At 50.9% G+C, this 13,520-nt stretch overlaps 1 protein-coding gene across 3 annotated transcripts in view; it reads right to left on the bottom strand.

Moving 5' to 3' along the window:
* The window catches only part of VPS13D (vacuolar protein sorting 13 homolog D), a 226,359-nt gene that overhangs the window by 91,644 nt on the left and 121,195 nt on the right, over window positions 1-13,520 (bottom strand). For all 3 annotated transcript variants that reach the window (XM_028511940.2, XM_036025326.1, XM_028511941.2), the window contains 5 exons: window positions 10,387-10,550; window positions 9,036-9,144; window positions 6,511-6,690; window positions 5,830-5,946; window positions 4,872-5,021 (listed from right to left, as the gene is read on the bottom strand). In XM_028511940.2, coding sequence (XP_028367741.1) covers window positions 4,872-5,021; window positions 5,830-5,946; window positions 6,511-6,690; window positions 9,036-9,144; window positions 10,387-10,550 — 720 coding nt within the window. The remainder of the gene's footprint in view (window positions 1-4,871; window positions 5,022-5,829; window positions 5,947-6,510; window positions 6,691-9,035; window positions 9,145-10,386; window positions 10,551-13,520) is intronic.

Below are 13,520 nucleotides of genomic sequence, written 5' to 3'. Positions count from 1 at the left end.
CCAGCCCAGGGCTCCAGTGCCAGGAAGACAAGTCCTCATAACTTCTGGCTGTAAAAACCAGCAGGGATTTCGGCTGAGTGAGGAGGGCTTCTGGAGTCCCAGGAGTACCCCCTAGAGGGCCCGGCATGGACCTACTTGGACTAACGCCCTCGGAGCTCTAGCACTGGGGCGCAGGTTGACAGGAACCAGGGACACACGGGGAGGAACGGGACTGTCTGGCATCAGAGCGGGGCTGGGTGGGAGGCAGCTTTCCAACAGAAAACAGCACTGGCAGGAGCCATCGTTCCTGTTCGGAGACCCGCCCCACAGAGCCGACAGGCCAGCAACACAGCTGGGTCTCCATCGGCCCGGCGCGCACTGTGTGCCCCACCCCGGGGATTCCCAGAGAGGCCACCCCACCCAACTCTCAATCACGCCCATCCGAGCCATTTCCAGTGGCGTTTCCACACAAGTGGCCTGTCTTGCCTCATACTTCGGACTTTCCTAAAATCTCTCAAACAAGCAGCATCTGGCCTCTGCGTAGCCTCAGCCACAAGCTACGTGGCCCCACGCCTGGCACTAGTGGCAGCACGCCTTGGTTCAGACCTCGGCCTCTCCTGAGCAACTCCAAGCCCAACTCAAGTGGCAGCCACCTGCCGATCACTCTGTAGCTCGTGCTGGGCGGCCCCAGACAAGGCATGGGCAGTGGCCCCAGGAGGGCCCAGAGCAGCGTACCTGGTGGGCAGCTTCAGGCCATACTGGGTTACATACAACCCGACCAGCCACTCAAGGGGCGGCCTTGGTGAGCACCAGCGCCCCACTGAAGCAAGCCCTGCTCCACAGGGTGGGCTCCTGCACAGCAGCCCCCTGCCCCCGCCCGCTGCAGCTGCAGCCAGTCCTCACAGCCACGGGGCCTGGGGTCAACACCTCCTCATGACGCCAACGGCAGTCGAGGATCCGCCACAACAGGACAGTGCACGCAGCCCACACAGGGGGCACCTGGAGCGCCCAGCTTGGGTGCCTGCGGAGGCTGCCCCGCCGGGCCCTACGGGACACCAGGGAGAAAGGAGTGGCAGGAAACACTCCAAGTGATGAAAAGCAAGAACCTACGACCCAGGTTATTCTACCCAGCACTTCACATGCGCTTCAATTCAATTTAGAATTGAAGCGCATGTGATGAGCTTCCCAGACAAGAAGAAGCTGAAGGAGTTCATCACCAGCAAACCGGTGTTACATGAAATGTTAAAGGGCCGTCTTTAAGAAGAAGGGATAAAAGAGATTGCCATATTTATCAACAATTGGAACTAAAACTCAAAATAAATGAACAAGCAGAACAGAAGCAGACTCGTTGATACAGAGAACATTTTGCCTGTTGCCGGACGGGAGGGAGGTTGAGGGGATGGGCGAGAAAGGTGAAGGGTTAAAAGCACAAACTGGCAGCCACAGAGCAGTCCTGGGGATGGAAAGTACAGCACAGGGACTACGGAAATACGCCGGTAACTGTGTACAGTGTCAGGCGAGTGCGAGATTTATTGGGATGGTCACTTAGTAAGTGATACAATGTCTAATCACTGGGGTGTATACCTGACACCAATATGTCAACTGTAATTAAAAAATAAAAAGTGGTTAAAAAATTACAGTGATATACTTCCATTTCTCCCCTTCCAAATGTTGTGCTAGTGCTGTCATTCATTTCACTCTAACATGTTACAGATCCCCAAAAACAGTTATTGTGCTAATCTACACAGTTGATTACCTGGTAAAGAGATTTAAATAGAAAATTATCTCCAGCATTCACCCGTACTCATCATCGCGGGCGCTCTTCCTTCTCGCGCATGGATCCGGATTTCCGCCTTGGCCCATCTCCTCCTGCCTGTGCAATGGCCCTGACCCTTTCTGCAGCGCGGGTCTGCTGGTGAGGAGTTCTCTCATCTTTGTACGTTTAAACATATCTTTCTCTCACCCGAGTTTTTTAAAGATATACTTGCTGGGCACGGAATTCTAGGTTGACAGTTTGTTTTCTTTCTGGTACTTCATAGGTGCTGCACACTGTCTTCTAGCTTGCATTGCCCCCCACGAGAAACCAGCGGTCCCCCTCAGCTGTGCTCCTGGCGTGAGACGTGGCTTTTTCATGCCGGTGCCTTCCCGCTGGTTCTGAGTAACTTCACGACGAGGTACCTCTGTGTCATTTCCTTCGTGGGGGGTGTGTGTGTGTGTGCGCGCACATGCTCGCACATGTGTGCGTGGGCTTGAGTCTGAGCTGCTTCTATCTTGAGTTTATAGTTTTCACTCAGCTTGGAAACTTCATGGCCAAATTTCTTCAAGTATTTTTTTTGTCTAAAAAAATGTACATACCTTAATTTAAAAAATTCTTCATTGCTAAAAAACACCAACCGTCCCGAGCCCTCACTGAGCTGCAGTCGTGTGCGTGTGGAGGTCTCGCCTCGACAGCGACAGCTGCCGGCCGACCGACCAGACTGCAGGTTGCAGGCTGCGGGCTGCGGCGACCGCTCAGTAGGACAACAGCCCTCGTTGGCTGACTCCTGCCATCACAAACCATCTGTCTGTAGCACGCGGTGCCGCTCAGCAGCCTTTTCCCACGGCAGCACTCCTTTCAAAGTGGGAATCAGCCTCTCAGACCCTGCTGGTGCCTCATCCCCTAAACTTACGTCACATTCTAAATCTTCTGTGGTCACTTCAACCATCTTCACAGCGTCTTCGCCGGGAGTAGATCCCGCCTCAAGAAACCACTTTCTCTTCTCACCCATCAGAAGTAACTCACCCATTCAGGTTTTGTCACGAGCTTGTAGCAGTTCAGTCACATCTTCAGGCTCCATTTCTAATTCCACCTCACTTGTTGTTTCCACCACACCTGCCGCTGACTTCCTCCACGGAAGCCTCGAACCCTCCAAGTCATCCATGGGAGTTGGAGTCAGCTTCTTCCAAACTCTGGTGAATGCCGATATTTTGACATCTTCCCATGAATCATGAATATTCTCAGTGGCATCTAAAATGGTTAAACCTTTCTAGATGGTTTTCAATTTACTTTGTCCAGATCGATCGGAGGAATCATACCTATGGCAGTGATAGCCTTACGAAATGCATTTCTTAAATAATGAGACTTGAACGTCGCAGTGACTCCTTGACCCACACGTGGGCTGAGGAAAGGACGCTGTGTAAGCAGCATAAAGACAACCTTAGTCTCGCTGTCCATGTCCATCAGGGCTCTTGGGTGAACACGTGCACTGTCGATGAGCGGTATTTTTGGAAAGGAATCCTTTTTTTTTTTTTTTGGAGCAGTAGGTCTCAACAATGGGCTTAAAATATTCAGTAAGCAACGCTGTAAACAAACGTGCTGTCTCGCCCAGGCTTTGTGGTTCACCGCACAGAGCACGGGCAGAGTGGATGTAGCGTAATTCTCAAGGACCCTGGGGCTTTCGGACGGTAAATTAGCACTGGCTTCAACTTCAAGGTCACCAGCTGCATTCGCCCCTGACGAGAGAGTCAACGGTCCGAGCCAGGCTCCGACTGCCCCTCCTACGCGATGGCAGTCCTCGACGGCATCTTCCTCCCATACAAGGCCATCTCGTCGGCCCCGAAGAGCTGCCGTCCAGTGCGGCCGCCTTCGTGAGGTGCCTCAGCTGGGTCTTCCGGGCGACTCGCCGCAGCCTCTGCACCGGCACTTGCTGCGTCACCCCGCACTTCTGGGCTATGGAAACGGCTTCTTCCCTTAAACCTCACAAACCAGTCTCTGCTAGCTTCCAACTGTTCTTCTGCAACTCCCTCGCCCTCTCTCAGCCTCCACAGAAGTGAAAAGAGTTCGGGCTTTGCTCTGAATTAGGTTCTGGCTTAAGGGAATGTTGTGGCTGGTTTGATCTTCTACCCAGACTACTAAAACTTTCTCCGTGTCAGCAGTAAGGTTTTTCACTTTCTTGCCATTGTTGTGTTCCCTGGAGCAGTGCTGCTCATTTCCTTCGGGCCTTATTCACAGCCTGGCCAACTATCTGGTGCGAGAGGCCTAGCTCCAGCCGGTCTCAGCTTTTGACATGCCTTCCTCACGAAGCTTAACCATTTCTAGCTTTTGATGTAAAGCGAGAGACATGTAACTCTCTCTTGCTTTCACTTGAGCATTTAGAGACCACTGTGGGGTTATGAACCAACCTCACTTCAAGCTGTGTCTAAGGCAGCAGGGAGGTCTGAGGAGAGGCAGCCGAGAGAATGGGCATCTGGCTGGACAGTCGGAACACGTACGAGACTCACTGATTAAGTGCGCATCCTCACACGGGAGCGGCTCATGGCACCCCCAAACCACTACGACTGTAGCATCAGAGATCACATGACAAATAGAATAATGATGAAAAAGTTTGGATAGTGTGAGAATCACCAAGGTACGACAACACAAAGTGAGCAACTGCTGTTGGAGAACGGCACCGGCAGACTCGCTGGACGCAGGGTTGCCACAAGCCTTGGGTCTGCAGAAACGCAGTGTCTGTGAGCATAACCAAGTGACGTGCAATAAAATGAGGTGTGTCTGCCTTTCCCCTGGGCGTTTAAAGGTCCAGTTCCTCTACGTGATGGCGAGGTGATTTCTTGCTGTTTTTAATTTGGACAAGATGGGGAACCATGGGTTCCTCCATGCTACCTTGACTAAGTTACCTAAGTTCCTGATGAACTAGCTAGCTACTATATTCAGAATTCTGCTACCTAGAAAAATCAGTGACACAGAGGTGGGTAGAAACAATTACTTCCGTAGAATGACTTTTTGAAGGCCATCACAAGCTATTTCTGCCAAGGCACTGAAGTTTGCAGAATGCCAAACACTGGATCTGGTCGGGTGTTCAGCGAGACTACGAGAAGATGAACAGGTCCCAAACTCGCCCTGCGCGCCTTACCTGTACGTCCTGTATGCTGAGCTCGAGCATGTGGCTGGTTGCCAGCTGCGTGTAGTGCACGTTGATCCCCGTAAGACTTGCAAAGACCAGTTCTTCGGGGACTTTATTAATTAAGGACAACCCAACTCCACCTTCTAACTTCACAAGCACCTGAAAGGAAACCAAAATATGGCACACTGACAGTTTAAAACAGAGCTCAAGGTAGCCAAGGGAGCGTAAGGAAGCAGATTGATTAAATCCCTCCAGTGTGCCTGTGAGCAGACGAAAACCACTCTGGACAGTCACGCTATTTGCCTCGATGCCTCGCATTCCGTCACGTCCCCACCCGACCAGAACTCCAGAGTGACAGGATAACGCCTCCATCAGAGCGCTGACGACCTTCTGCACCTCATTATAGGGAAATGACTATTAGTCCGTTTTTCTCCTATTTGGGTGGGATGCAAGCTCTTAAGTTATTCACAGAACTACCATAAAATCCAACGTGGTGCTTTACATAGAGGCGTGGGATTTTTGTAAACCGCGGGGCAAATAGCCAGTAAGTGTGCTTTCTCACGCTCGCCCCACGTTCCTGTTCACGCTTCTCACTTCCTTCCGATCGCTCAAGCAGGGAGCGGGGAAGATGTCAGCGGCAACTGGGCTCCCCCGCACCCAAAAAATCTGTTTTACTTATTTATTCTCCGCCTCTATTCCTGTTTAAATTCAAATAATTTTTCAGCTTTGTTTACTGTCATCTTAATTTAGCAACATCTGTCACCCTGTTTTGACTTTAGCTGTCATGTAACTAACACACTCCCTGTCACACACACATGGTGATAACACGAACACCGCGCAGCAACACCTACACTTAGAATTCACAGAGGGCGGAAAGAAAAGGGAAGGCCTAAACCGAGAACACCCCAGAGCAAAAATCTAACCAAATTTATGATAAAGAAATGCATCTGCACTACTTAAAACTTACTTCCAATTCCTGCTCTGTGTCTGGATTCTTTAATTTCTGCAGCTCTTGCTCGGTGACAGGAAGTTCATCCATTTCGTATGATGAACGGTCACTTTTCCGCTGGGAGAAATCTGTTATCTGAGGTCAAATAAAAGACTGGACTCAGGGCTTGTGCTTACACAGCGAAGCCCGTTCCACACCAACTGTGTCGGCCAAAAGTCACTACGCGCCCAGTGACCCCACGAAGTCAGTGGTCCCCAAGGCACCGCTAAGGCAAGATTTGTATGACAGTCAAGCGAACTTGCTTTTAAGTCTACAGGGCAGATGCCGAGCTGCAGACCCTGAAGACCTCGTAGAGTGAGGACAGGCGTCCACAGGTGATCTAGAATTATAGCTCAAGTAAAACTGTGCAAACCTCCATTTAACTATGCCTAAAAGAAAGATGTTTTTTAAAAAGGTATTATGGCTTATGATGCACTACCTCCGAGAGCCCCCTGTACACTGCATTACCTTGAGGTCGAATACTTCATGTTTTATATTATCTTATATTTACTTATATTTTAATTCTTCTTCATTTATCCCCACTTTATAAATGAAGACCCTGTGTCTGCATATCCAGCATAAATCATCCAATAAATACTCAGTGAGTGACTAGCCATGGGGGTGAGACTCCTCCAGGTCAGTTTTAAGATGAACCCTTACCTGGAGTGCTCTGGTGGGGCCGTCTGGGATGACTCTGACGGATAACACCCCAGAGCCCGGCCTCATCTTCTGGTTAATGAACTGCTGTTCAGGTGGGACTGGCCCCAGAAGCTGCATGGCAGTGTCAGGACCGAGGACAACCTCAGCTCCATCAAACAGGCCAGAAAGTCCTCCTTTGGCCTGAAAGAGGGAGTAAAGACGTGTAAGAAAAGACACAAGTAAGGCGCTGACTCTGACAATTGAATTGAACATGCCGTTTGAAACAAGTGACCAGATTTAATTCTCTTCTGAACAGTCATGGTTAATGTATAGCAAAGCATTAACTTTTTTTTTTTCCAACCTTAGAAAAAAATTCTATGTAAAACAGTAGAATTACTTGGGCAAGATGGAAAGTTGTGCTGTGTGAATCTAGGGAATTCTGAGTAAGGGGGTTCCGTGAAGAGAGTATTTTCATTTAGTAATAACTTCTAGACATTAAAAACGGCTTCAAAAAAGCAAGTAGCCCCTGGCTGGTGTAGCTCAGTGGACTGAGCAAGGGCTGCGAACCAAAGTGTCGCAGGTTCGATTCCCAGTCAGGGCACATGCCTAGGTTGCAGGCCATGACCCCCAGCAACCGCACACTGATGTTTCTTTCTCTCTATCTCCCTCCCTTCCCTCTTTAAAAATGAATAAGTAAAATCTTTAAAAAAGAAAGCAAGCAGCAAAGCCCCGTTTCTTTGAGTGTTCTCATTAGGGTTGCTTAAAAATGGGGACAATCTGGAACTAAAGCAACTGTCATGGCCACTCAGCGTTCCAACAAGAAGCAAATTCTGGAGCTGAAAACTGCCCCGAACAGGTCTGTGGACGAACAGTCAGCCCGAGCGCTCAAAGGAGGGCGCCTCTTCCGGGACAGGAGGCCAAGAGGCCAGGACGCCATCCGGGGCCGGTTGCTCGGGCCTCTGCAGAGACGTCCCCTCCTGCTCTAGGCCCCAGGCAAAGTGGACGTCTACAGGATGGTGCCCAGGGGGGGACACACACAGGGCTAGAGCATCCGGATCCCCTTTGCTAATTTTTAAATAGCGAGTCCTGAAAAGGATACTCTGAACTGGGTTTACAGGGCAGACTTCAACATGGAGAAGGCTTTCATGTCTGCTGTAAGTTTGGAAAGAAAGTGCATACCCAACTTTATGAGGGCAGTGCCAGAAAACATTAAAATGCCTATAATTCCTTTATTCGGAATAATACAATTGCAACAAGCTTACTTCCCTACCACAAACACAATCTGCTCTGCTGAATACTGTTATTATAGGGTCATTCACAACCAGAGAAATGATAAAATAGATTCAAGAAACAATAAACACCGAAAGGTACTTGGGGGTGGGGGGGATGCTCTAAGAGAATCGGAATTACATGGGCTTCAGAAACAAACCAGAAGTAAAGTCAGGGTCAGACTCAGCACCCGGCAATTATAACAAGCCCTCTTTTGCCTCTAGAAGTCTGAATTGTATTGCTAATTGAAAATCACAAATCCATTCCAGATGTGTGTTTCGTATAAGTAAGCAGCTTGTCTTTAATGAAAAAAGCTGAGGGCAACAGAGATAAAGAAAATAAATCTCACCAAACAGCATTCGGAGGCTCCTGACAGTTTTGCTCGCTACCCTGGAGAACAGTCTCGCATTATGGAAGGACAGCCTGGTTTCCACCCGGGACAAACACACGGAGAGCTCCCCAGCCAGGGTGCAATGTTCCGGCGTTTACCTCGTGGGCAAAGCCCCGGGCTGGGGCAGAACTGCACGCAGTCGCACACGCGGTTCTGCTGGTGCCCAAACCTCCGAGACGCCTTCCTACCCACGCATCTCAGACCCACAGCCTCCTTCCCCGCCTGCAGCAGAGGGCAGGAAATCCAAACTCCTGGCCATTCTCCAAACGTATTTGCTCGTAAAGGACTCGGGAGTGCATCACGGGTAGACTGGCTGAGTCGAAGACGGGGGAAACTGACCACAGCAACCTTCGCTCTGACATTTGCTACAATTAAATGCTCATTTGGGCACAACTAAGAATGCAGAAATAAACAGAATCGAGAGCCCATGGTGACTGCTCACCATCTCCGAGAACACTTCACAGCAGACTCCTGTCGCTGCTGCACTAACTGCACAGGCCTCACACTGGTCCCTCTCACACCTAGCGGTGGGCTTCTTCCGCTGACGTTTTCCTTTCCTCCTTCTTAAAATTGAGTCAGTCATTCATGTCAAAGGAAAAACAGTCAAACTAAGCCAATTAAAAAATCCCGTCACTCAGAGGCAACCCTCCCTCATACACTTCTCACACGTCACCTCCGAGGACACTACACACACGCACACACACACACACACACACACACACACACACAACGAAGGTTCTTGACGTCCCTGATGAAACGAGACACCGCGTGTTTGCTCTGTAACCGGCTCCCTCCACCCAACCACACGTCGTGTACATCCTGAGACTCCGGTTCGGAGAAGGCTCGACCACTGCCCGCCGCCCCGAGGAGGTCAAAGCCGACGGACCTGGACCACCAGCCCGTGCAGCCCGCAGGTCAGCCTGCCCTCGCGGAAGCTCCACGTCTGCGTCGTGCTCCGCCTGCGATCCGGCTTCCGCAGCATCAGCGGCTCGTACCTGGGGCGAAGCAGAGTGCAGTGAGCCCGGGTCACGTGTTTCGGGCCCGAAGGGAACACCGGGGTCATGGCTTTACTCTTCTTCCTTCCAACCCCCCCCCTCGCCCTGAACATCTACCGGGCAGTCAGCTTGAATCCAGTGGTAGCTGGGTATCGCTTACCGAGGAACAGGGAATAAAACTAATTGCAAAGCAACAAAGAGGGGGACACAAAGTAACAGTAATACTTTAAGGATCCGTTACATATATTTATACATAACATTCACTATTTACGTATACGATAGTACAGGCTCTTGCATTCTATCTACGACAAGCTGCCATGCAGGGAGAAGGGCTGTCTGATACATTTTAAAATATCTTCAATAGTCCTTGTTCTGTCTTATTTATTTACGTTGGGTTTTAACTTGTAAGTCAGCTAAAGTCACTCTGGAAATAAATAAAGTATTAACTGAAGACAAATGCACTGATTTTGTACAGAAACTAAAGCCCAGGAAAATAAGATGCATTTACTCAAACTTAAAGGGTTGATCTGAGGCAGGTGGAGGTGGAAGAGGAAGTAAGCGAATGAATGGTGACTGGGGGGAGGGGGGTGGGGGGTGGCGAGACCTGATTTGAACCCAAGGAGTTAGCCACAAAAGCACATTTGCTTATTCTCCAAATAATTTATTTCTGCTTTCGGAAGATTTAACAAAAATTTTTAAAGATTTTGAAAAAGAAACTGTTCACTTTTAGGGAGTAATGGTGGGTGGAAGTTTGGGTGAAAGAAGCATTCACTTTTCATAACATCTCCTTATCGCTTGAATTTTAAATCTCTCCATGGGCATGTCCATAATAGCTTAAAAAAAAAATAAAGGCCCAGTGCTCATATCTGGGAATGCAATGGGTTTCTGTTACCGAGGAAAATGACAAATATAAAAATACGAAGCCCTACTTCCTTCACAGACTCTCACTTTGTGGTACAGATTCCTCTGCATCTGAACTGGACAGCATTGAACTTGAATCAAAAACCGTCCAGAAGCCCTGAGTGCTGTGGCTCAGTGGGTTGGCCATCCTCCCCACTAAGCAAGAGGTCATGGGTTCCACCCCCAGCCAGGGCACAGGCTGGGCTGCGGGTTCCATCCCGAGCCAGGGCGTGTACGAGAGGCAACGGACAGATGTTGCTCTCCCTCTCCTTCTCCCGCCCGACCCCCCCCCCCAAAAAATAAAGGAAGGAAATCTTTGCTGAAAAACCGCCCAGAAGTTACCTGTTGTCGGTGACTGCCGCCAGCCCGGCGATGTCCAAGATGGCAGACCCCTCGGTGGGGCGGGCGGCGGGGGGCCGGCTGGGGTTGTGGGGCACCGCGGAGCCCTCGTGGGCCAGCATGCCCGCGCCGGTCATCCTCCACAGCTGTGAGCGCTTCCCCGGCTCCTGCGGGTGGACACAGACAGAGCCATCGAGTCACGGCGGCCCCCGCTGCACGTGAGCGCCGACTTCTCCGGAGGAACTCTGCTGAAAGCCACTTTCTGCACGACGTGCACGCTTAATTCACACTCCCACTGTGTTCAACCCCTGGCTGCACTTTGGATGAAACAGGCTACGCTCTTGAACCAAAGAACCGAAGATTACAAAAAACGTAACTTTAAAAATATTTTCTGCGCATCACAACTAAGTCAGGTGAAGTCTGGTCACCTCCGCCAGCTCCTCTGCTACAGTAGCTGCTGTTCCAAACGGCGGCTCTCAGGCGCCCTAACGCTAGACAGTGGTCCAGTTACATCAAGTCTATGTGACAGTCTGGGTATCCGATCACTGCTAACCCGCGTCATTGCCAGAAACCTCCCTCCTTCCCATGTTTACACTGAAAGTAGACCAAACTGATATGTTGATTGCATTCAAATACTAAGTTGATTATATTCATAAGTTACACTGAGTTTATTGATGTTAATTCTAAATATTTTATAAAAAGCACTTGGACTTGCAGGTCAGTCCATGAAAGTCTACACAAGCCACTATATATGAGCAATAATAATAATAATAATAATAATATTTGTTGATAATTTACTGTGTGCCAACCACTGACCCATGGATTTACATGTAGGGAACTCATTCACTCCTCACCCAATGAGGTACAGACTCCTCGTTAATCTTGCTCACAGAGGAGGAAGTTAAGGCTCAGTGAGAAGGAGCTTCCCCAGGGCCACACCACCAGCAGGGATGGAGTGGAGCCCTGACTCTGGAGCCCCTGCTTCCAGAGCCGACGCACTTGCCCACTCTGCCAGCCCCGCCTCTCTGACCCAGTCCCCTCGGTCCCATTTCAGTGACACCTGACCGTTCAGAATGCTCTCCATGGGGACTGACACTCCGGCTGGCCCTGTCAGGGTCGCACCCACTCCCACCAGGTGGGAGCCCCTCCAGAGCAACGGACGCACCACACCCCCACCCACACGCTGCCTCTGCACTGGGAAGGCAACCTCTGTATCCCGTTCTTCAAAGGAAAAACTAACGAAGTGATACGAACGCTAGCTCACGTGCCCGGATCTGACGCCCAGCCACACCACTTGCCAGCTGGGCGACCTCGGACAAGTTACTACCTCTCTCAGAGCCTCCGCTTTCTCACCTGTCAAAGGCAGGGCATAAGCTACCTCTTAGGTTTCTTGTGGTAAGTGCAATAAATACAAGGCACTTGGCAGAGGGTATGGCTTCAACAAATGTCTACCGTATCATTGTGATTACACGCCTTTACGTAGCACTTTCTGTCCGTTTGCTTGGCTGATCCTTCCCACAAACCCGGGAGAAACGTGCAACACCAGAGAGCACCCAACCCTGGGAGACAGAGCCCGAACTCAGACCTAGAAAGACACGAGGCTCTTCCTCCGGTGTGCTGCGGCCTCCTGTGTCTGTACAGGGAGACGGCGCCAAACTGCCCGCGGCGGCCGTCCCCACAGGCCGACGTGTCCGTCCCCAGGAGGGAAGCACGCCTATCCACAGCACCCCCGCCACTGGGAAACGCGTCTCGGGCGCCCTGCAGGTGTTCCGGGCCAGGAATCAGAGCCCGAATGCCCAGGCGAAATCGAGTTTTCGTACAGGGATTCCTCTGCCACCCGCAAACTAGCAGAATTTCTGCTTAAAAACCTGAGACGCACCATCCTCTTTCCAGTACCTTCCTCTCTCCAGTCCCTTGCCCCCTTCCCCTCGCAATGTAGCCCCAGAACCTTCGGATGAGACGGAAGCAGGCAGAAGTCCAGGAGGCTGGGGGGCACGGGTGCCGCAGGGGAGGTGCAGGGGAAGCCCGAACACACTGGCTGGCTCAGGAAGGAAGGAAGTGCTCGAGGAAGGGGGGCACATGTCAGAAGGGCACAGAGGTTCAAGGAGCGCCTGTTGGCCACACACGGGGGTTGAGCCTAAAAACAGACACTGACAGGAACAGATGACAACACCCTGAACAAATCGGGAGCCCAGAGGGACATACACAGTGCTCGGGGCTGAACCGGCCCCCCCCTCCCCGCCCCCAGCTCTTCTGTGGAAGACCATGCCTGCAGTGGTGATGGTGTTTGGAAATGGGGCCTTGGGTTGTAAATGAGGCTCAGTGAGGCCGAAAGTGGAATCAGTGCCCTTCTGAGGAAAGGCACCCAAGTCCTGCTTTCCTGAGCGCCCCCGCCCCCGCCATGTGAGGACACGATGAGAAGGCGTGATCAGTCTACACGCAAGGAACAAGAGCCTCACCGGGAACCCAACTGGCCAGCTCCCTGAACTCGGACCTCCAGCCTCCAGAGACAGAATTTGCCGTGAGAGACAAACTCCCGCTGGGTTGGAGCCATGCAGCCTACAGTACTTTGTCACGGAGGGCCAAGCTAACACACACGTTAACAGAAAACCTGATCAGGAACGGGATATTCACAGTCTCAAAGCACCTGTGCACAAAATATTCACCAAGTTCAAGGGAGAAAGAGAACCTTCCCTTCACGGGGAAGGATGGGAGACGGACACCACCTTGTCAAGTGCCACCCTTACAGCCACCAGTAACGGGACACACCCAAGTCACCACATGACGCCTACGGAACTTCTGCCGGTCTTTCTGTGACTCTGAGAGCCTTTCAAAGTGAAAAAACAATCAGCCAAATAAAAACCTACGACGTTGAACTCTCTGCTCTTGCTCTCCTCCTCAGAGATCCCAGGTCCCTGTCCCAACGCCCGTCGCAGCGCTCCTCCTGCTATCGGTGTCCGAGTGACTCAACCCCGCCCTCTCCCTCACCCATTTCCATGCTCCCTAGCGAAACAGCAACTGTAAACACTGCTGTGTAAACTGTAAAATCTGATTTAACGTGTTTTTTGCTACTTAATTTTTTAAAAACCCTGGTTTTGTCTGCTTAACGGGTACCTGGCCCTTAGAAAGTACACACA

The sequence above is a fragment of the Phyllostomus discolor genome, chromosome 5 (genome assembly GCF_004126475.2).
Source record: "Phyllostomus discolor isolate MPI-MPIP mPhyDis1 chromosome 5, mPhyDis1.pri.v3, whole genome shotgun sequence".
In the NCBI taxonomy this organism is placed as follows: Eukaryota; Metazoa; Chordata; class Mammalia; order Chiroptera; family Phyllostomidae; genus Phyllostomus; species Phyllostomus discolor.
Note: the sequence above shows the minus strand (reverse complement) of the source record. Positions and strands in the feature narration are given on the sequence as shown.